Source organism: Ursus americanus, chromosome 6 (assembly GCF_024610735.1).
Source record: "Ursus americanus isolate L20-20 chromosome 6, mUrsAme1.1.p, whole genome shotgun sequence".
In the NCBI taxonomy this organism is placed as follows: domain Eukaryota; kingdom Metazoa; phylum Chordata; class Mammalia; order Carnivora; family Ursidae; genus Ursus; species Ursus americanus.
The window spans coordinates 30,076,388-30,096,527 of NC_142132.1; the positions used below are offsets into that span (position 1 = coordinate 30,076,388).

Below are 20,140 nucleotides of genomic sequence, written 5' to 3' on the forward strand. Positions count from 1 at the left end.
CGAGGGGGTCTGGGCAACATTCTAGCTGTGTTCCCAGCGAAACAGGGTTTCTTGAACATGGACACACTGTCCTTGAGTGTCAGCCTGAGTCACTTTCACAGAAGGTATTTCCTACCGCATTGTGACTGGGTTGAGCTGCTCCCTTGGGGTTGCCGCAGTACCCTTGGAAGCCAATCGTTTCATAACCCATATGGAAGGTAGAGTACGATCATGGTTTCTTTACACATTTTCCTGCGTTAGAATGTGCATTAGTTTCCAATTGTTTCAGTAACAGATTACCACACACTTAGTGGCTTAAAAAACAATATAAATTCATTTTCTTACAGTTCTAGGGTCAGAGGCCTGAAGTGGGTCTTACTGGATTAAAACCAAGGTGTCGGCAGGGCTGTGCTCTTTTCTGGAGGCTCTGGGGTGGGGGTGGGGGGGGGTGTCTGTTTCCTTGCTTTTTCCAGCATGGTGGGGGGGGGGGGGTCCTGCACTTCTTGGCTCACAGACCCTTCCATCTTCAAAGCCAACCATCACAGCCCTCCAACCTCTACGTCTCCTTCTCTGCCTCTGACCCTTCTTCCTCCCTCTTATAAGGACCCTGTGATTACATTGGGCCTACCTGGATAATCCGGGCTAAACTCCCCATCTCAAGCTCTTCGACTCAACCACATCTGCCATGTAAGGTAACACATTCACAGGGCCCCCAGGGATTAGACCATAGACATCTCTGGAAGGCCATTATTTTGACCACCACACACCGTTAAGCTTTGTAAGGACTGCCTCTAGTGTTTGTTGCTATGTGGCCTTAGAAATAGGCACTGTACCTGGGACACTGTAGATGTTCTTCAGTGTGTCAGGTGATGGAATGGGTAGGGTTACAGCCTCCCAAAGTGAGCCCCAGGCCGTGGCAAACCTGCCCATTTCTCTCTCCCCATGAGGCCTGGGCTGGCGCATGGCCAGCAGCCTATTTGTCATGGTTCCTACTTCCCCATACGACGTGGTTGATAGAGAATTCATAGGGCCTATGGCCTTCGTGTTCCAAGACAAATTTTTAAAAATCAACCTTTTTGGGGCACCTGGGAGGCTTAGTCAGTTAAGCGTCTGACTTCAGCTCTGGTCATGATCTCCAGGTCCTGGGATCGAGCCCCACGTCAAGCCCCATGTCAGTCTCCATGCCCAGTGGGGTTTCTCTCTCTGCTTGTCCTCCCATTCGTGGTCTCTCTAATAAACAAATAAATAATATAAAAATCAACCTTATTGAGGTATAATTTATATATGATTAATTCATCCATCTTAAGTGTTCATTGAGTTTTGACACTTGTATATCCCCATGCGACCACCACCATAAGGTGCGTGTGTGTTTACGGTTTCTTTTGTTGTTTCGACGTACAGCTCTGAGTTTTAAGACCTATATACAGATGTATGTAACTGTCATCCCAATCAGGATCTCCCCTCGGCCTCCCCTCAACCGCTGTCTTAACCCTTGGCAACCGCTGTTCTGTTATCTGAACTTACAGTTTTGTCCAAAGCAAATTTTTTTAAAGATTTATTTATCTATTTTAGAGAGAGCAAGAGTGTGCAATTCAGTGACATTTAGTACACCCACAGTGTTGTGCAGCTACCATCTCTATCAAGTTCCAAAACTTCTTCAGCTTCCCAAACAAAACCTTGTACCCATTAGCAGCCATCTCTATGCACCCCCTCACATTTCCACCCCCCAGACCTAAGCAACCACCAGTCTGCTTTCTGGCTCTATGAATTACCTATTCTGGATGTTTCCTAGAGCTGGATCATACCTTTTACTTAGCATAATGTACCGTATCCGCGTTTCATTCCTTTTCATAGCCGACGAATATGCCATTGGATGGGCATGCCACAATTTGTCTACCCATTCGTTTGCTGATGGCCCACAGAATTTGCCTTATTTTTTTTTTTTAAGATTTTTTATTTATTTATTTGACAGAGATAGAGACAGCCAGTGAGAGAGGGAACACAAGCAGGGAGAGTGGGAGAGGAAGAAGCAGGCTCATGGCGGAGGAGCCTGATGTGGGGCTCGAACCCGGAACGCCGGGATCACGCCCTGAGCCGAAGGCAGACGCTTTAACCGCTGTGCCACCCAGGCGCCCCTTGCCTTATTTTTAATTGGAACATCGCTAAGATTATTTCTACCCCCCAGAGCCTAACTCCGATGTCACCCCTATGGGCCCATGTGCTCAGCCTTTCCATACATGTTCTCATGCCATATAACATTTTTGTAAAGAAGGGATCATCCCCCATTTTACACATTCAGAATCTGAGGCACGGAAGGACAGAGTTTCTGGATCCAGGTGGGATTATAAGCCTGGTGTCCATCCCACTGCACCCCCGCTGGTATCTTTGAGTGCAGGTAACTGAAAGCAAAGTCCGTGTGGAAAGCAAATCCTTGGGGAAGATTTCAATGCAGTGTGGACTACTGCAGAAAACCCTTGAATTCTGTGTCCTTCCACGGGGGCTTCTGAATACCCTCCGCGAGCATCTCTCTCTAGGCGGGCAGCCACCATGCCCAGTGCACAGCTCTCATCACATCCCTTCTTGATGCCCTCTCATTACTTTTAATTGCATCGGAGCCTCTCTAGCATCTTGTATTTTGATTCCTAATCCGGGGCGTTTCTCTGCCTCCCACTGGTCCAGCACAGCACTTGCTTTTCTCAGAGCTCCCCAGAGAAGTGCCCCCAGAAACTGGAGCTGGTCTTCTCTAATGAATTCATCTCTATAATGGAGAGTATAATAACCAAGCCCCGCATATTTACGTAGCAATCTCCATACAAAAGCAATGTTACAAAGGGAAGATTTTTAAAAGAATGTCATCTCAAAGCTCTATTTCCTGTAGTACTAAGAATACTATGGGAATTACCCTCACAAGAAGACAGAACTTCCAGGGATGCTGGGTTAGAGACAATAGCCGGCCCCATTAATGTTTAAAGTCAATGGAGCATAAAACTGCTTTTCTCTACTTACAGGCAGGCATCATCTTACAGAGAGGAGGGGGGAAAATTACCATTTAACTCTAGTGAAATCCTTAAACCCTCCCCTAATTTTTATTCCCATTGAAATTCTCCAGTAAGTACCATCAGAATGAAAATGAGAATCACTCTCTCTGGGGCGAATGGCTTCCAATCCTCATCAGTGTGTGAAGAGCCCTCCACAGAGACGGAGGAGGAAGGCTGCCAGTTGGGAAAGGATCTGTCACCAAAACCTGCAAAACTAGCTGTGGTGACATACCTCAGGACCTGGGAGCCTCTGGGCTGACTTCAGAAGGCCTCAAAGAAGCGCAGGTCAGGGTAGACAGGAGGCAGAATTCAAGGGTGAATCCAAGGAAGTCATGCCTTCAGGGTCCATTTTCCTTAGTGGGCTGCAAGGGGGAGCATTTATCATTAATATACTAGCCGTTTCCCTGGGGGATCGCTGGACTTGAGCCGGGCCTCTGTTAGTAAATCATTGGACCTAATCCCACATTACATTTGTGTAATGCCTGACAAAGCCTGTTCCCATTATCTCATTTGATCCTGAAAACAATCCTCAGAGGGAGGCAGGGCGGGGATTATTTTTCCATTTTACAAGTGAAAACACTTGTAAACTGATTTGCCAGGAGCCACACACCCAGGACGTGGCAGGAATGAGAGACTTCAATCTAGATCTTTGTGCAACCTGTTCAGGGTTCTTTTGACTCCACACAGCAGACTGATCAAAATATTCCCAGCCCCACCCAATCTTCACAGCCGCCGCTTAACCAGCAATGAGGCGCTCAGGAGGACAGAGCTTGTGTTCACACTGCCCACACACCTCTCTTCTAATGAAGACATACAGCCTGGACCAGCAAACTCTCTGGGGAAAAAAAAATTCATATCGTCTCCCTACACCAAAGACCAAACAAAATTAATCCCAGATGGATTTGAAAAACAAACAAAACAAAACACAACACAACACAACCGGAAGACATTAAAAAAAACAACAACAGGAAAATAGAACTGAATATTTAATAACTTTCTGGAGACAAGAAGACTCTAAATTTAGCCTTGTGTTAAATGTCTCAGAGAAAGGGATTTTGTAGATTTGGCTACATTAAATTTTGTTAAGTTTTAGTAGAGGAAAAAAATGACTACAGGGCCAACAAAAACCTGAAGAAATAGCAAAATGTGAAAGAAAAGGGTTAACTTAACTTCTGGTGTGGGGAGTCATCCTGCAAATACATAAGAAAAACTCAAGAGGAAAAACTTACTAGGAAACAGACAATCCACCAAAAAAGGAAGTACAGTTGCTTAACATTTAGAAAACCGCTCTACCTAACTAAAAATCAAAGGTATGAAAACACAAAGGAGATGTCAGTCTCACCTATGAAATCAGAACAAAAAAAATTTTTTTTAACTAATACTCAACACTAATGATGGGAGAGTAAATGTACTCAACTCTTGGAAAGCAGTTTGGTAGTTTATCAGAAACCTTAAAATATCCGTATCATTTGACCTAAAATTCTACTCCTGGGAATATGGTCTTAGGAAAAGAATCATGAACATTGAAAAAGTTTTATGAAAAGAAATGTTAGTCACACACTTAGAGTGGTGAAATTTGGTAAACAGGAAACGCTAAAGGAATTGTTAAATAATTTATGGAACAGCAACTTGATGGAAACTTATGTAATAATAGGTTGTCAAAGTGCATGTAACAACGCGAACACCATTTATGGTGTAATGAGAAATGGAAAAGCGTGTAACACTATGTGTGGTTGTTTGTATAACACTTTGCTAGAGAAAGGCTGGAAAGGAAAAACAATTTTAATGTGAACATGTTTGAGTCCTATGATTATGAGAGATTTTTTCCACCGTCCTATATTTCTAGTTAACTTTTTTTTTTTTAAATAAACAAAAACTCTTCTTTAGCCCTGCGGTGGCGCGTCCTTCCCTTCCAGTGTCCCTGGGACTTGAGGACAAGGCAGAGGGAAAGTCTCAGAGACCCGACCCCGTAACGAACCTGCCCTCCTTTGCAATGTCCCCTCTGCACCCCAATTTCCTCCTTCTTTCCCCGCCCCCACCGCGGCGAAGCCGGACCGCCGGCGGAGCCCACCCCTCCCCCACTACGCCAGGTCCGGGTGACTGCGGGTGCGCGGGGGAGGAGCGGGGCGGGCCCAAGCGCTTCTGACACGTGGGGAGCGAGGAGGCGTCGGAGGAGGAGGGGTTGGGTGTGTGGGTGGGTGTGTCCGCGAGTGGGAGAAACCAACCCAGACCACCTCAGAGTCGGCGTTTTCTCGTGCTGCTTACCGGGCCGAGGAAGTTCGCAGCTCTCCCAACTCCCGGGATCCCCTCTTAGTAGGTACCGAAAGCAAACGCCAGCAGGCTCCGGCCGCGGCCTTGCACTGCCCGCGACGACCCGCAACCCGGCCCCTGCTCGCGCGTCCCCCTCCCTTGCCCGGCGCGGTGGTAGGGCCCGGCGGCGACGTCACCCATTGTTTACAAATCAACCCGAGCCGGTAGGATTCCGGCTCCCGCGGCTGCAGGCGCGCGGCGCGAGTGCCTGGCGGGCTCCCGCTTCCGCGTCCGCCCCGGCCCCCCGCCCCGGCCCCCGCCCCCGCTTCGGCCTCAGTCCCACGCCCCGCTCCGCCGCGCCCCACCGAGCCCCGCCGGCCGCAGAGCTCCGGGTGCCCGGGCAGGGGGCCATGCCGTGCAGGAGGGAGGAGGAAGAGGAAGCCGGCGAGGAAGCGGAGGGGGAGGCGGAGGAGGAGGAGGAGGACAGCTTCCTCCTGCTGGAGCAGTCGGTGACGCTGGGCGGCTCGGGCGAGGTGGACCTGCTGGTGGCCCAGATCGGCGAGACGCTGCAGCTGGACGCGGCGCAGGACAGCCCGGCCTCCCCGTGCGCGCCCCCGGGGCCGCCGCTGCAGCCCCCGCGACCCCCGGCGGCCGTGCGGGCGGACAAGGCCCGGCCCCCCGCGCTGCCGCTGCTTCTGCCGCCGGCGCCGGCCGAGGCGGTGGGCCCGGCACCTCCGGGGGCCCTGCGCTGCGCCCTCGGGGACCGCGGCCGCGTGCGGGGCCGGGCTGCGCCCTACTTCGTGGCCGAGCTCGCCGCAGGCCCCAGCGCGCTGCCCGGGCCGTGCCGACGAGGATGGCTGCGGGGCGCCGTTGCCTCCCGCCGCCTGCAACAGCGACGATGGCCCCCAGCCGGGACGCGCGCCCGCGACGACGACCCGCACCGGCTCCTGCAGCAGCTGGTGCTCTCGGGGAACCTCATCAAGGAGGCCGTGCGGAGGCTTCAGCGAGCCGTCGCCGCTGTGGCAGCCACGAGCCCCGCGGGCGCCTCTGGGCCCGGAGGCGGCCGCAGCGGACCGGACCCTGTCGCCCTGCAGCCCTCCGGCGCCTTGCACTGACCCGGGGCCCCTGGAGGAGGAAGAGGACGCCGCTGCGCAGACCCTACAGCGTCCTGCCCTCCCCAACCCTGAGCTGAAGCCGCCGTCGCGGTCCTGGGAGCGACCGCCCGGGCTGCGGGGAGACGCGTGGGGGAGAGACCGCAAGGCGAGAAGTTAACTGGCCCCAGCGAGGCTGTCGGAGAACAAGAGCGTGGAGAAATGCACCGGCCAGGGCGCAGACGTGCCGCGTGAGAATTTCCCCGGCCACCTCGGGGCCAAGGACCTGGGATAAACTGGGAGAACTAAGGCAGCTACTTGCATCGACTTGTACCTGACTTAACCCTTGGGGGCGTCGTGTGCTTGGATTGTTTAAAGATTGGGCTCCAAGGGGCGGGTATCGCCAGGGCTTTGTAACAATACTTGAAAACTAATGATACGCATACATTTTCTTTATTTTCCGGTGGAAGAGCTTAGTGGAAATGGTGCTACAACTGCTGTGCAAAGAAATTCCGGAGGGAAGAAGAATGTAAAAGCTTGTTGGTGGGTGGGTTGCCATCACCCCCTTCTTCCCACTTAATTGATGTTTGGTGGTGGTGGGAGATGTGAGCTCCTGTTAGGGGTTAGAGGGAGGTGGAGAATTTTGAAGGTGGGTAGAGTTGGAGTTGAATGTGGACTTTTTAACTGACTTGACCTTGCCACCTGTGGTTCAAGGTCACAGTTTGCTGTGCACAAAAGGCTGTGGGGTTCCTGGGAGAGCTAAATTCACCCCTGTGTCTTTTCTTTTTCCTGCTCCAAGAAGAGCTGTGTCTGTGCTTTGCTACGTCGTGGAGTCTGCCCAGGACACACACAGGCAGAGAGGGACAAATGGGGATAGTTATTTGTTTTTTCTGTGCTTTCCTCTTTCTAGAACTCCTCCTCCTCTCTTGGGGCCACTCTTCGCCTTGCCATGAGCTTTCTGAGAAACAGTCATAAACAGTCTCCCCTGTCCTCCCAGCCAGACTTTCTTACTCCACCCTTTCTGGTGTCTGCATGGGGTAGATGAGACCCTGGCCGTTTTTCCGCTCCGTTCTGGCCGTCTGTGGAGCCGTGGGCCTGAGACTTCGTGAGTCTTCATCTCTCACAGTTTCCTCCTGTCACCAGCTCTTCTTGTGAGTGACTGAAACCGTGTTTAAAATGTGACTCTCCGAGAGGAGAACCCGCTGGCTTTACCCTTGTGAAACTTGACGGCGCTTTAAGTAAAGTGCCACCCCCAAACTTAAGGTAGCTAAACCAATTTTAAAAACAGATTCAATGGCTTGTTCATCCTCCAGATGTAGCTGTTGACGTACACTTCGCACCGGAGTGTCAGAAATCGCGGTGGTCCTGATTTATAGGATTTCTTAATTACAATGTCTGCTGAATAAATTCGGTTTTGTTTTGGAGCGTGGTTTGGCTTTTTGGTGGAATGTGGGGGAGAGAAACACACAGAGGGGATATGATACCTTCATAATTGAGTGTGTCCTTGGGGGCACCTGGGCAAATGGTTGGAGCCAGCTTTGCTCAGCATAGAATATCGGTAGGGCTGCCGTCCTTCATTGTTTCTGGGTTGATGTTCCAGGAGAACAGCAGATTAAGTCCAGGTTTTTGAAACCTGCTAGATGGGCTTCCATTCCCTTTGTGAAATAAGAACATATTCCAGAAATGTTTTCTAGGCTGGAGGGCAGAGGCCAAGTGACTTGCTGTGTCTGGAGGGGGTGGGGGAAGGTGATTTTCATCTGGATTTTTGTGTGTGAAGAATGGGGAGGGCAGAGGTGAAGCCATCCTTTTCTCCTCTCTCGCCAGTGACCCAGTCTTGAGCTATGGGCTAGAAAAGGAAAAATAGTTTCACAGCCATGCATTTGGTAGTTATAAATGGCTTGGTTAGAGCAGGAAGGGGTTAGATTAACTGAAGGTTTCCTGTCCTCAGGCCCATCTTGCCCGGGCGTGGAACTCTTGTTGAGTCCCTTCCTACTTGGCCCAGCCCAGAGGTCTGCCAGGCAGCCGCCCCAGGTCCTCTCCTGCTTAGCACCTCTTCCTCCCTGGCCTGCCCACCACTCACCCACGCTGGGGCTGCAGGAGAAAGCTGGCCCTCAGTGACTGGGTTTGACTCAGCTCTGCGACTCATCAGCTGTGTCATAATGAGCGAGTCACTGCTCTGTGCTTTTTCTTTCTCGTTAATAAAACAATACTACCTAATAGGGTGGTTGGGAGGATTAAATGAAGATCTGGATGTCTGAGATAACTTATATGTTCAAAAAACGATAGCGGCTAATTCTTGGCACCACCACGGTCCCTTCCTCCCAGGGGACCCATATCTCATAAATGTGCCACTTGCCCTAACTTCAGCCCCCATGAGCACAAGGTGCCCTAGCCTTTTGCTACTGTACCCTACAAGTCCCTCTAACTCCCAGAAGGCTGCCTCCACATAACCTTGTAAACCAGTCTGTCCCTCTGCTTTCATCATTCTGGGGGTCGTATTCCCTGGGCACACGTGCTAAGTACTATTCTGGGTGCCTTAAATCACTGTCATTTCATTATGTCATGGTTTTATGGGCCATGAGGTAGGCACTGTTTCCTTCATTGTACAGATGAGGACACAGGCCCAGGAGACTGAGTGATTTGCTGGAAGTCACCACCTTTTAAGTGGACGAGCTGGGATTTGAACCCAGGCAGCCTGGTTCTGGGATCTCCTGTTCCTCAACCAGAACTTCCAGTATACTGTGCCACCCGTGTGAGACTTTCTTGACACCATTTTCTCCCATGTTGGATTTATTAAGATTTCTTAAGAGCATCCCACAGACCTTGACCCACTAAGTACTTAACACAGTAGCATCACTGTTGTCAAACTTCTCTTGAATGCCAGCCTCATGTGCAAGGTCCTGGGGGATCTGGGTTTGAGACATCCTGGAAGAATTCACAAGCAGATTTGGGGCCAAGGCCTTCCTGTAAGGTAGTAGGAATTGCATAAGAGAGGCATGGATAACAAACCTCAGGTTGTCTGTAAGATGAGGACGTAGGGCCACGGTGGTGCGGTGTCTGGCACGATGACCGGAAAGGCCCTCGGGAATGAAGGCCCTCGGGAATGAAGTTAGGATGGCGTCTGCAGACAAGGAGGGAGGGTCTACAGGACCTGGGAAGCCAGGTAGAGAGAGGGAAAGAGACACGATACCTGTTAAGGGCAGGTACTCTGCTGGCACATTTTATAAGACGTGACTTTGCACTTTATAATGGGGAGAGGTAGGAATTATTGGTGGTAGAGCGGGATCTGAACTCGGCTCTGAAGCTGATCCTCTTGCCTCCTGCCTGAACCTACCGCACAGCTCGTGAACGGCCTCTGCTACTGATTCAGCCATTTGCAAAGACCATCCAGAGCCTGGACCTGAGCTGGGGCAAGTGTGTCTGTGTTGAGGCAATGACCATTTCCAAGGGCTTGCAGCTTGCGATAGCCCATTCCTAGTACTTGGCCCACGAATGACTGTGGCTGGGATAGCCCTAGCCGTCCGGAGTGGCTAGGCACAGAACCGGGGGTGTGGGAGCCGGCAGAATTGAGGCAACTCTCATCTGAAGGAGCTGGGGCCTAGGTTTCCCTGGTAACATTCTGCCAGTCGAGCCCAGAAGGTCCTGAACAATAGGGAAGTGGCAAGCAGAAGCTGGTTGTTGGAGTGGGGGATGGGGCTTGATTGGGAGTTTCATATGGGAAGTTACAGGGACAACAGCCTGGGGCCTCAGGCTGGAGAGGAGAGAGCAGGGCTGAAGCTAAGGATTCGGCTGTTGGAACTAAGGGGGGGTGGATGGAGCCCGGGAGACACTGGCCCTTGAGAAGCAGCACTCACACCAGCGAATGTACCCAGTGCCTACAAGGTGCTAGGCTCCAAGTACCTTACGAAGACAACTCATCACATCTACGTGGGAGGAAGAAAAGTAAATAATAGGAGCGCACGTAGGAGTAGAACCAAGGGAGGCCGAAGGTGGGCCGTCAGGGCTGGCTGGTGTGCGAGTGTGTCTACACAGGCGCATGGGCGTTTGCACACACACGCAGAGCTTATCTACATTATCTCTGCGTACATCCTCTGTGGTTAGGTCCAGGGTATATGGAATCGGAACGTGCTCAGTGACTTTCACTATCTTTTTTGCACCTGAAGTCCCTCAATTTCCCCCCTTGGCACCATCAAGCCTGTGTTTTGAATATCTGCGCTGTGGGTTCTTCACCTCCTTAACCCCGCTGAAGCAAAGTACGATGCCTGGTGCATCTGGAGAAAGGCGAGATGACTCCAGTCCGGGGAAGGTTTTTGGGAAAACCTAGGAAATCAATTTTTAACCAAGTTAGGTTGTGGAATCTAATTTAGTAAAAAAGAAACAGGCAAAAGGCAGGCCAAAGGTAACAAGATGATAACAAGCTTGTGATTTTTTTTTAACCCACCCAAATCAATAAGTCAAACAAACTGCCTGCGCAGGCCATCAGGTGGGGGTTGTGAATTTTACCTCCTTATGAGTCAGTTACTTGATAAGGGGGAGCAATTAATAAACTCCTCGATAGCAGATTTAGCTTCGATTCTGTTCTGGCGTAAGTCGCAGAGAAGGATTCCTTCACGTAAGCACGACAGAAGCCTGCGCAGGGATCCCGGGCACGAAGGGTTATACACAGTGGTTCCAACGGCCAACGGTCAGGTCCCCAGCCCACCGTGGACAGTTTGTGACATAAGGCGCTGTCAGGTGGGACAGCCACCCCTATGACCCCTCCTGAACCCTGCCGTTCAAACGTGTCCAGACTGGGCACCCTGTCCTTCTTGCCTCCCCAGGCGGGCTTGTCCCCTTGGAGCGTCTTCCCTTCAGTTTCCCCTTCAGCACGTCCTCCGTGGCAGTCAGGCAAACACAGGTCTCTCCTGGTTGAGCAGATCCTTCCCCGGTTTTTCCCTTTTGAATGCTGTCCTTTCTTTTCCATCTCCTTTGAACTTCTAGGAACCACAACTCCTCACCCCAAGCACCCCACTTCCCTGGCTCTACAAGTCTGTTGAAATCGCCCCATTTGTTTGCTCTGCAAATATTACTAAATGCCAATACCCAGGCAGCGTTACTAAATGCAGCTACGTTTTGGGCAGTGGCCTCGGCATTTTTACTAGCAGTAGCCCGGTGAATCCTCACAACCCTGTGAGGCAGGGACTTGATTACTATCGGCATTCACAGATGAGGAACTCGAGGTTAGGTTAGGTGACATGACCTGCCCAAGTCACAGGAAGGAGCTTTGAAGGAAAGAGCCAGAACTGGCCACATAGGCCGTTTGGCTCCAGAACTGACATCTTCGATGCCACAAGGTACTGCATGGAGGCCCATGGTTTTGGTTTTTGTTTTCTTTTCAAAGTGTGTCTTGTCTTTTCCTCTCTCTTCCCACCAAGGCCCTTATCACCTAGTGCCTGGATGTTATAACAGCCATTCAACTGCTCTGGCTGACCATAAATGTTCTCCCCAACCTCAGACCATCCCTCATGCTGAGTGGCCTGATAATCTGCCCAACACATCCTCCTCATCTTGTCCTCTGCCATCAAAGACTATTTGATCTTTTGGGGAAAAGAAGACATTCACATATGAGCTCCTGAGATAACCCTATAATCACAGTAAATAAAATGAAGGGTAAGAACACAACGAACTCCAAGACACTCCCTGTGAAGAAATTGCATGATTTCCTCAGTACAAACTAGGAACACGAGTGGACGGGGTGGGCACGCAGAACTTCAGCTGAGCGTTGAATTTGAATTAGAAGGGGATGGTTTTTCTGATGGGGGCATTAAGAGCTGTGGTCCCAGGCTGTCCTCAGCACAAACCCTCCCCTTTGTAATATTCCCTGCTGCTCCTACTCTATCAGTCCCAATCCTGATCTGCTCTCAAGGTTTGGGATAAAGGGGATTGCCACCCTTTGAGATTAAATCTCTTCTCGACCGAATATTCCCTTCCTCTATACTTGCCTTAACACCTGCACAGCAGAAGCGTATGCTCAAACAACTAATCTTCAGAGGAAACAGGTTTGTGCTTTTTTTTTTTTTTAAAGATTTTATTTATTTATTTGAGAAAGAGAGAGAGCACAAGCAGGGGGAGTGGCAGGCAGAGGGAGAAGCAGACTCCCCGCTGAGCAGGGAGCCCGATGCGGGGCTCAATCCCAGACCCTGGGATCATGACCTGAGGGGAAGGCAGACCGAGCCACCCAGGTGCCCAGGTTGATGCTTTTTAAGAAACAGATTGAAGAAGCCTTTAAAAGGATTTTTCACAGAAAATAAAGTAGTGGCCTTTCTGCAATAGCTTCCAGATTTGATGTTTTATTATTTGAGTGTTTACTGTTGCTTCTCCTACGTGACCTAATTGACTACTCACACGACTTTTCAAGGCAGGCTCTGTTCTTACCCCATTTTGCAGATGAGTCATTGAGATCATTGAGATTAAGGACCCTGCCCACAATCCCACCGCCGCCTGTGTGGAGGCAGTGGAAGCCTGCCTGCAGAGCCCGCGCTCTTATCTCTCATGCCTTCTGGGAAACTGTGAAGGGCAGGTCACTTGGTCTCCTTTCAGTTATGGACAGACCAGGAAGATGTGCTCCATGGGAAAGGTTTTGCTCCTTTGCCTGAACCAGCCTGCACGGTGTTCCAACGAGTGCACCTCTGAGTGGAAACCTCTCTGGGCTTCCATCACTAAACGAGGCAATAGCATGGGACCGCCTAAGGCTCAGCTCTCCCTGCGCTGACATTCTGTGATTACTGAGCATTGGTGGAAGAGGGGGGAGCTAATTGAGTGAGTTAGTAATTTGGTTGCCAGGGTAACTCTTTCCTGATTGGAAGGAAGGGATCACAGGGTTCAACACAGACTTTGCTGGATAGGAAAGTGGTGTCTGATCTTCGTTCCATGTCTCTGCTTATGAGCTGAAAAAGGAAGGGTGAAAATTGAATCCAAATATTGTAGCATTTGCACCTAATTTAGAATGAAATCTTGGGGCGGCAGACTCTGCAGTCCTCCGTGAGGTGTGCCATTGTTTTCCTCACAGCACTTGTTGTTTGCCGCTTTCTGTGTTTTAATTTATTTTGGATTTTTTTCATTGACTTTATAGCTTGGTCTTTTATCTCATCCAGGCCATTTTCTGTGGCCAGCTAGCTGTCTTCATAGGATGCTGAACATTTTGTAAGAAAAGGGTTGTGGTGTACCTGGTGGAATCTGGGGTAGGGTTTTCCGGGTTCCAGGGACAGGGCTGACATGTTCGACGACGGCAGGCAGGGGTGTCATTCATGTGTGGAGTTGTGCAGTGAACAATATTGGACTATGCGTAATGGTGTTAGGCTACTGGAAAGAGGCCTGAGCTGGGAGCCCAGAGACCTGGGTTCTAGACTCTGATAGGCCTTTGACTTCATAAGTGACTTCAGTAGGTCACTCTGCCCTGTCCCCTTCCGGGACTATTTTTCCATCTATAAAATGGTCTAATAACTTAAAACCATTTGTGTAAACCTTGACTTATTCTGGAAAAGGATTTTGGGGTGACTACTAAGAGCTGCAGGATTTTTAAAAAGAGGGACAGTTAGGGTTATAGTATATTTAAAGTGCCTGATAGTAGGCATTCGTTTTCTCCAGTCTTCCTTCTTTAAGGAGGGAGTAGTACTGCACGAGCCCCATGGTTGAGTCTAGCCTTAATCAATCCTTACAAGAAGTCAGCTCAGTTTGTGCAGTGGCATGGATCATGGCCAGTTTAGCCCTGGATTGCTCCTAACCCTTTGACCTCCAGGAAATCCCATCCCCACTAAAGTAGTGGGGCTGAGGAGCTCAGGGCTGCTCCAATGCCAGGGGAAGCCAGCACTCGACCACTTTCCTCCTGCTCAGTGCCCAGGGGTGGCAGCCACCTGCCCGGCTGGAGCCCCCCACCCCCGTTTGTGTTAGAGCCCCCGTAATCACGCCTCCATTGCTGAGTGGCACTGGACAAGACTCCCACAACACTTCCTGGACAGGTTGTGGGAAATAGCGGGCTTGGTGTGCCCTGGAGGTACCTCTCACAGACCATCAGGGGCTATGTGTGCATTTGAGAGAATGGGGTGGTTATAGATGCCAGGCATTGAGTCCCAAAGGGTGTTAGAAAATCAGGATGGTGTCATACAGCAGTCAATCCAGAAAGCATTGTTTCTTTCATGAGAAACTGAGGACCCAGTCGTTTGGCTACCAAGGGGGCAGTCCTGGGAAGGAAGGAATAGGGACTAGAGACTGTCATCTCCAGTACATGCCAGTCACCATGAACATTTTCCTCATCTCACTTCTCATCTGTTGTACGGATGAGGAAACCAAAGCCCACAGAGGTTGAGCACCTTGACTAAGGACCCCATTTAATAAGTGGCCTTGAACCTGGGATCATCTGTTGCCTACTGTGGCTCCTTCAGAATAGACTGAAATAAATCAGAAAGGGAGGGACAGAGAATGGCTGTTAGGTCACCATTTAGGGAGAGCATGGCAGCAAACATTCCAAGGGCAAAGAGAGGAGTCCTTTCAGACGCTGCCAGCCAGCTTTCCCACTGTGGGTTTGTATCCTGATCAGCCCCTAACCAAGAGCTTCCCCAGCCTTAAGGACTGCCTTGTGAAACAAGTCCACCTAATGACCACAGTAGAAAGAAAGAAAAAAAACTGATGAGCCTCCCAGTCTGCAGTGATGGGCTGATCTGATGTCCTCTGCTAATACAGTCAGAGGCAGCTTCATAAAACAGCTCCATCACGGACTAGGAATCCAAAAGGCTCTAAGGTTTTAGTGAATGGGATTGGTCCAAAACCTGACCTCACTTTCATTTAATTTCATGCCAGCACCAATACACACCCAGCCACGCAGACCCTGCTTAACTAGTGAGCTGCTCAGACACAAAGACGCTCTAATTACCATCCACAAGCCAGGCTGACAAGGATGTCAAGTGTTTTTAGGTTTATGGATTAGAGAAACGTGTTCTGCGCATCTTTCCTACCGAAGGCAAGAATAAGATAAAACCAACCAACCAACCAACCAACCAAACAAACAAAAACCCAACAAAAATCCCAGTGCATTTATTAAAAACAAGTATTTCAGTTAAGTTAAAATCCTATAATCAGGATAGTCACAATTCCAGACACTCCGGTGCGAAGTGTAGATATGTCAATAGCCACATCCGGATGATGAACAGCCATTGAATCTTTTACAACTAAAACACCAACAAAACGGTTTTCGATCCGTCAGAGTAAGTGAACGGTATGCTAAAAACACTTCACCACGCTTCACAATGGCAAAGCCTGCAGCTTCTCCGTTTGGAGGGTCACATTTTCTACTCGGTCTCCTTCACTTACAAAGGCGAGCTGGCATGGCTGGGGGAGGGGCAGAAGGGGGAAATCAACTCCGTCTATCCAGGGAATTGCAGCTGTTATTGCAAATGGCCCCGGAGAGTCCATTATAAGCTGCTGTGCGAGGCTGTGTCCCCGGAGTGCCCGTCACGTGGCACCTCCCCAGCCCCCAGCCCGGGCCCCAAGGAGCGCCAGCGCCACCCGCTTGGAGTAGGACAGAAGAGTCGAGGGGGAGTGCCGGGACCCGAGGCTAAGACTCTGGGCAGTTTCTATGTAAGCCCAGGGCGCGGCCGCCCGCGGAAGGCACCGGCGCCCGGCACGTCCCCGCCTCCCCACACCGCGGTGGCCGCGGTGCGCGTGTCCTTAGGAGACTCCGGTACTTGCAAAACACCGAGCACTTCTCCCGAGTACAGGCGGAACCCGGCAACCCTTCTGCTCTACTAGAGCCCCGTAACCCCGCGGGCGCTGAGGAAACAGTGACCTTGAACCCGAGGAGGAGGGGGCCGGCTGTGAACATATTTTAGAGAGGAAGGAGGGTTCGCTCCGCGTCTCACCTTACCCTTTCCGCAGCACCGTCCGCCCCCGCCTCCCATCCCCATCGCGCGCAGGACCTTCCCCAGCCACTCTGAGACCCGCAGCCAGTTGCAAAGCGGAGGCAGAGCAAACGTTACTTCTATTCAACTCCCCAAAGGTCCTTTCCTGGTACCGCGTGTTTTGTATTAAGAACCTCACCCACAAGACACGAGATGGGTTTTTTAAAGAGTCGTAAATTTTCAAGTCTGGCAGTTGGAGGTTCTCCCTGAAATGATGGTCTACTCATGTTCCCCTCCCCCAAAGTGGATCAGGAACCAGCCCTGAAAAGGTAAAGCAAGTAACTGGGATCATCCTCGTTCTTTGGGCGCTCGGCGATCCTGAGACGCGTGGAGTGTGGCCACATGGTCGCCGGGCTGGAGGACCCCGAGAGGCTGCGTGGAACCGCACGCTACAGCGTTGGGGCTGGGCACGCCAAATAAGGAGTACTAATGAATGTGAGCTTGGGGTGCATTCTGTAATCCGCCTCAAATAGGGCCAAGTTCTTCTGTTTTTCAAACCCATCGGGGCCCTCCATTAGTTCCCTGCGAAAATATTCGCGGTTTTTCCATTCCTCGTGTGCATTAGCTTATTTTCCCGCTTCCAAAAACGCGAGTTCACCAGTCTGAGGAGGGATGCAGCCCTCAGGGGAATCCCTTGCCCTCCAGGCAGAGGCTGGCCCTGTGGCCACTCCCGGGGTGTTAGCTGCCAGGGACCAGAACGCCGTCGCCAGTTCGGAGCTGCGCCCTCCTCCCGGACGCTGCTGGGTCGCTGCAGGCCGCGCGAGGGCTGCGGGGCGAAGGGGGCTCATGCACTGGGGCCGACAGAGGCCCGGTGAGCGGGCGTTGGGGAAGCTTTGCGTGTAACTGCAGCCGTCTCGAATGAAGCCTCCGCACGGCCTCCTTGATGAGGTTCCCCGAGAGCACCAGCTGCTGCAGGAGCCGGTGCGGGTCGTCGTCGCCGGTGCGGGATTCGGGCTGGGGCCCGCGGCGCTGTTGCAGGCGGCGGGAGGCGGCGGCGCCCCGCAGCCAACCTCGCCGGCACGGGCCCGACAGTGGCTGCGGGGCGCCCCGTTTGTCCGCTCCCGAAGGCCCGTCAAGGCCGGGCTGAGGGGCCAGTGGAGACAGCGCGCTGGGGCCTGCGGCGAGCTCGGCCACGAAGTAGGGCGCAGCCCGGCCCCGCACGCGGCCGCGGTCCCCGAGGGCGCAGCGCAGGGCTCCCGGGGGCGCCGGGCCCACCGCCTCGGCCGGCGCCGGCGGCAGAAGCAACGGCAGCGCGGGGGGCCGGGCCTTGTCCGCCCGCACTGCCGCCGGGGGTCGCGGGGGCTGCAGCAGCGGCCCCGGGGGCGCGCACGGGGAGGCCGGGCTGTCCTGCGCCGCGTCCAGCTGCAGCGTCTCGCCGATCTGGGCCACCAGCAGGTCCACCTCGCCCGAGCCGCCCAGCGTCACCGACTGCTCCAGCAGGAGGAAGCTGTCCTCCTCCTCCTCCTCCACCTCCCCCTCCGCTTCCTCGCCGGCTTCCTCTTCCTCCTCCCTCCGGCACGGCATGGCCCCCTGCCCGGGCACCCGGAGCTCTGCGGCCGGCGCTGGCGGCTCGGCGGCCGGCGGGGCTCGGTGGGGCGCGGCGGAGCTGGGCGCGGGGCTGAGGCCGAAGCGGGGGCGGGGGCCCGGGCGGGGGGCCGGGGCCGGGGCGGACGCGGAAGCGGGAGCCCGCCAGGCACTCGCGCCGCGCGCCTGCAGCCGCGGGAGCCGGAATCCTACCGGCTCGGGTTGATTTGTAAACAATGGGTGACGTCGCCGCCGGGCCCTACCACCGCGCCGGGCAAGGGGTGCGCCGTACGGTTGGGGGGCGGGGCGCCCGCTGGGCCCTTGTGCAGGGTGAAGCCTAGCTGCTTCTGAGCTCCCCAGCCCGGAGTGGTGTGTGCGGGAGGGCGCTGGGGTGCGGATACTCGCTCTGTCAGCGGGCGTGGTTGGCATTTCCCGAAAATGAACACCGGCGTGGACCTAGTTGGTTTCTTCCACACACAAGCACAGACACTTACACCCACACACTCCCCTCCTCCGGGCGCGTCAACTCGTCTGGTTTTGGCATTTGCTCTTTAGAGGTCCGGGTGCCAGCGTCTGGAAAGTGATGACCCCGCGAGTGAGGCGAGGATGGAGAGCTCAGGCTAGGGATCTGTCTGGAGATTAGGGAAACGAGGCTGATAGGGATGGAAAGGAAGACCCCGACCTTGTGGTTTGATAGGGGTGGGGGCGGGGGAGCGGTGGCAGAGTTAGAACTGGCGAAGGAAGGCCAGATGGGTGTTTCTTGACCAGGAGCATGGGTATGTGCGGGCCTGGACGGGGGCTGGCATTCCCGGAGAGGAGGAGGTCGTTGGTTTTTAAGAGTGCCTCAGACCGGCAGGGGAGTATCCTCTCAGAGGGGTAAGCCGGAGAGGAAAATGAGCTGTTTGGGTGATAATGGAGATATGGATCAGCTTAACCCTTCAAGATATCATGGCTGGCTTAAGGATTAACCAAGACTTCATTTTTTAAAAGGAGGAGGGATGGAAAAATGAGCCTGTACTGTTTTGTTGCCTGGAGGTATTAGACCTCTATTCAAAATCCCAAATCCCTCAGGCCTAACTTCCAAATTCTACCCTTGTAGGTAGACTTTTGGCGGCCCAGTCTTTACCAGCCATCCAGGGGAGGTATACTATGGGGGTGAGAGAAATATTCAAAAACCGGATTATGATGATGGTTGAATAATTTAGTAAATTTGCTGGAAGTCATTGAACGTTCTTTTAAAATGAGCGAATTTCATACGTAAATTACGTCAATAACGCTGTTTTAAAAAGTAATCGCAATACATGTACATACAAATACAGAAGCAACGGAGCAGGACTGTAGTCTAATTCAGAAAGGGAATGCAAGAGGTACTCTAGGGTCCAGATAAAGAGAAGCAACGGTCTTGGTGGGCAGTTTCAAGATGGGTAGTTACAGGAGCAAACCTTCAAGGAGGAATGGGATGGAGGTAATAGGTGGGTAGTTGTTTAAAAAACGTTGGGGTTATTCTTGCCAAGTATGGAGAGAAGAATGTGGGGATAAAGGAAGAGGCAGTTTGAAGAAAGCCTGTGAATTTTTAAATCTTGGAAATCTGGGCTTCTACAGGGTGTCATAAAATTCATTGCTTCTTTTTAGTAGATGCCTTAGGGTTTTCTGTGTATATGATCATAACATCTACAAATAGAGATAGTTTTACTTCTTTCTTTCTTGTCTGGATGCCTTTTATCTTTCTTGCCTAGTTGCCCAGCTAGAACCCCTAGAACAATGTGGAGTAGAAATGGTGAGAGCAGACATCCATGTCTTGCTCCTGATCTTAGGGGAAAGCATTCAGTCTTTCATCATCAAGTATGATGTTGGCTGTGGGTTTTTATAAAAAGATGGCTTCATCTGGTTGAGGACATTCCCTTCTACTCCTGGTTTGTTGAGCATTTTTAAAAAAAGATATTTATTTATTTGAGAGAGAGAGAAAATGAATGAGCAGGTAGGAGGGCAGGGAGAGAGAGAGAGAAAGAGAGAGAAGCAGACTCCCCGCTGAGCAGGGAGCCTGACCTGGGGCTCCATCCCAGGACCTGAGATCATGAGTTGAGCCGAAGGCAGGTGCTTAACTGACTGAGCCACCCAGGTGCCCCTGTTGAGCATTTTTAGTCATGAAAGGGCATCCTCATTTTAAGTCATTATTCATTTGAAAGTATGGTCAAGACAGACATTTATTAGCTACAATATTCTGCTACAATATTCTGGACCTAATTACTTAAAAATTTAAGATGGAAATAATTTGTAGCAGTTTACAATCTCTGTTTTTATTCTTTGGTTCAAAATTTGTAAGCCT

At 51.9% G+C, this 20,140-nt stretch overlaps 2 protein-coding genes across 2 annotated transcripts; one reads left to right on the forward strand and one right to left on the reverse strand.

Moving 5' to 3' along the window:
• The first annotated feature begins 5,303 nt into the window (after window positions 1–5,303).
• FRAT2 (FRAT regulator of Wnt signaling pathway 2) lies at window positions 5,304–7,782 on the forward strand. The gene has a single exon (XM_045784968.2). It carries the CDS (start codon window positions 5,678–5,680, stop codon window positions 6,380–6,382), a length of 705 nt encoding a protein of 234 aa, XP_045640924.1. The 5' UTR covers window positions 5,304–5,677; the 3' UTR covers window positions 6,383–7,782.
• Window positions 7,783–15,411: 7,629 nt separating this feature from the next.
• Window positions 15,412–17,930, reverse strand: FRAT1 (FRAT regulator of Wnt signaling pathway 1). Its single transcript, XM_045784969.2, has one exon. It carries the CDS (start codon window positions 17,812–17,814, stop codon window positions 16,969–16,971), a length of 846 nt encoding a protein of 281 aa, XP_045640925.2. The 5' UTR covers window positions 17,815–17,930; the 3' UTR covers window positions 15,412–16,968.
• Window positions 17,931–20,140: the final 2,210 nt, after the last annotated feature.

What these genes read in the sequence shown, in the direction of transcription:
- FRAT1 (XM_045784969.2), bottom strand. Translation starts at nt 17,814, where the DNA reads ATGCCGTGCCGGAGGGAGGAGGAAGAGGAAGCCGGCGAGGAAGCGGAG.
- FRAT2 (XM_045784968.2), top strand. Translation starts at nt 5,678, where the DNA reads ATGCCGTGCAGGAGGGAGGAGGAAGAGGAAGCCGGCGAGGAAGCGGAG.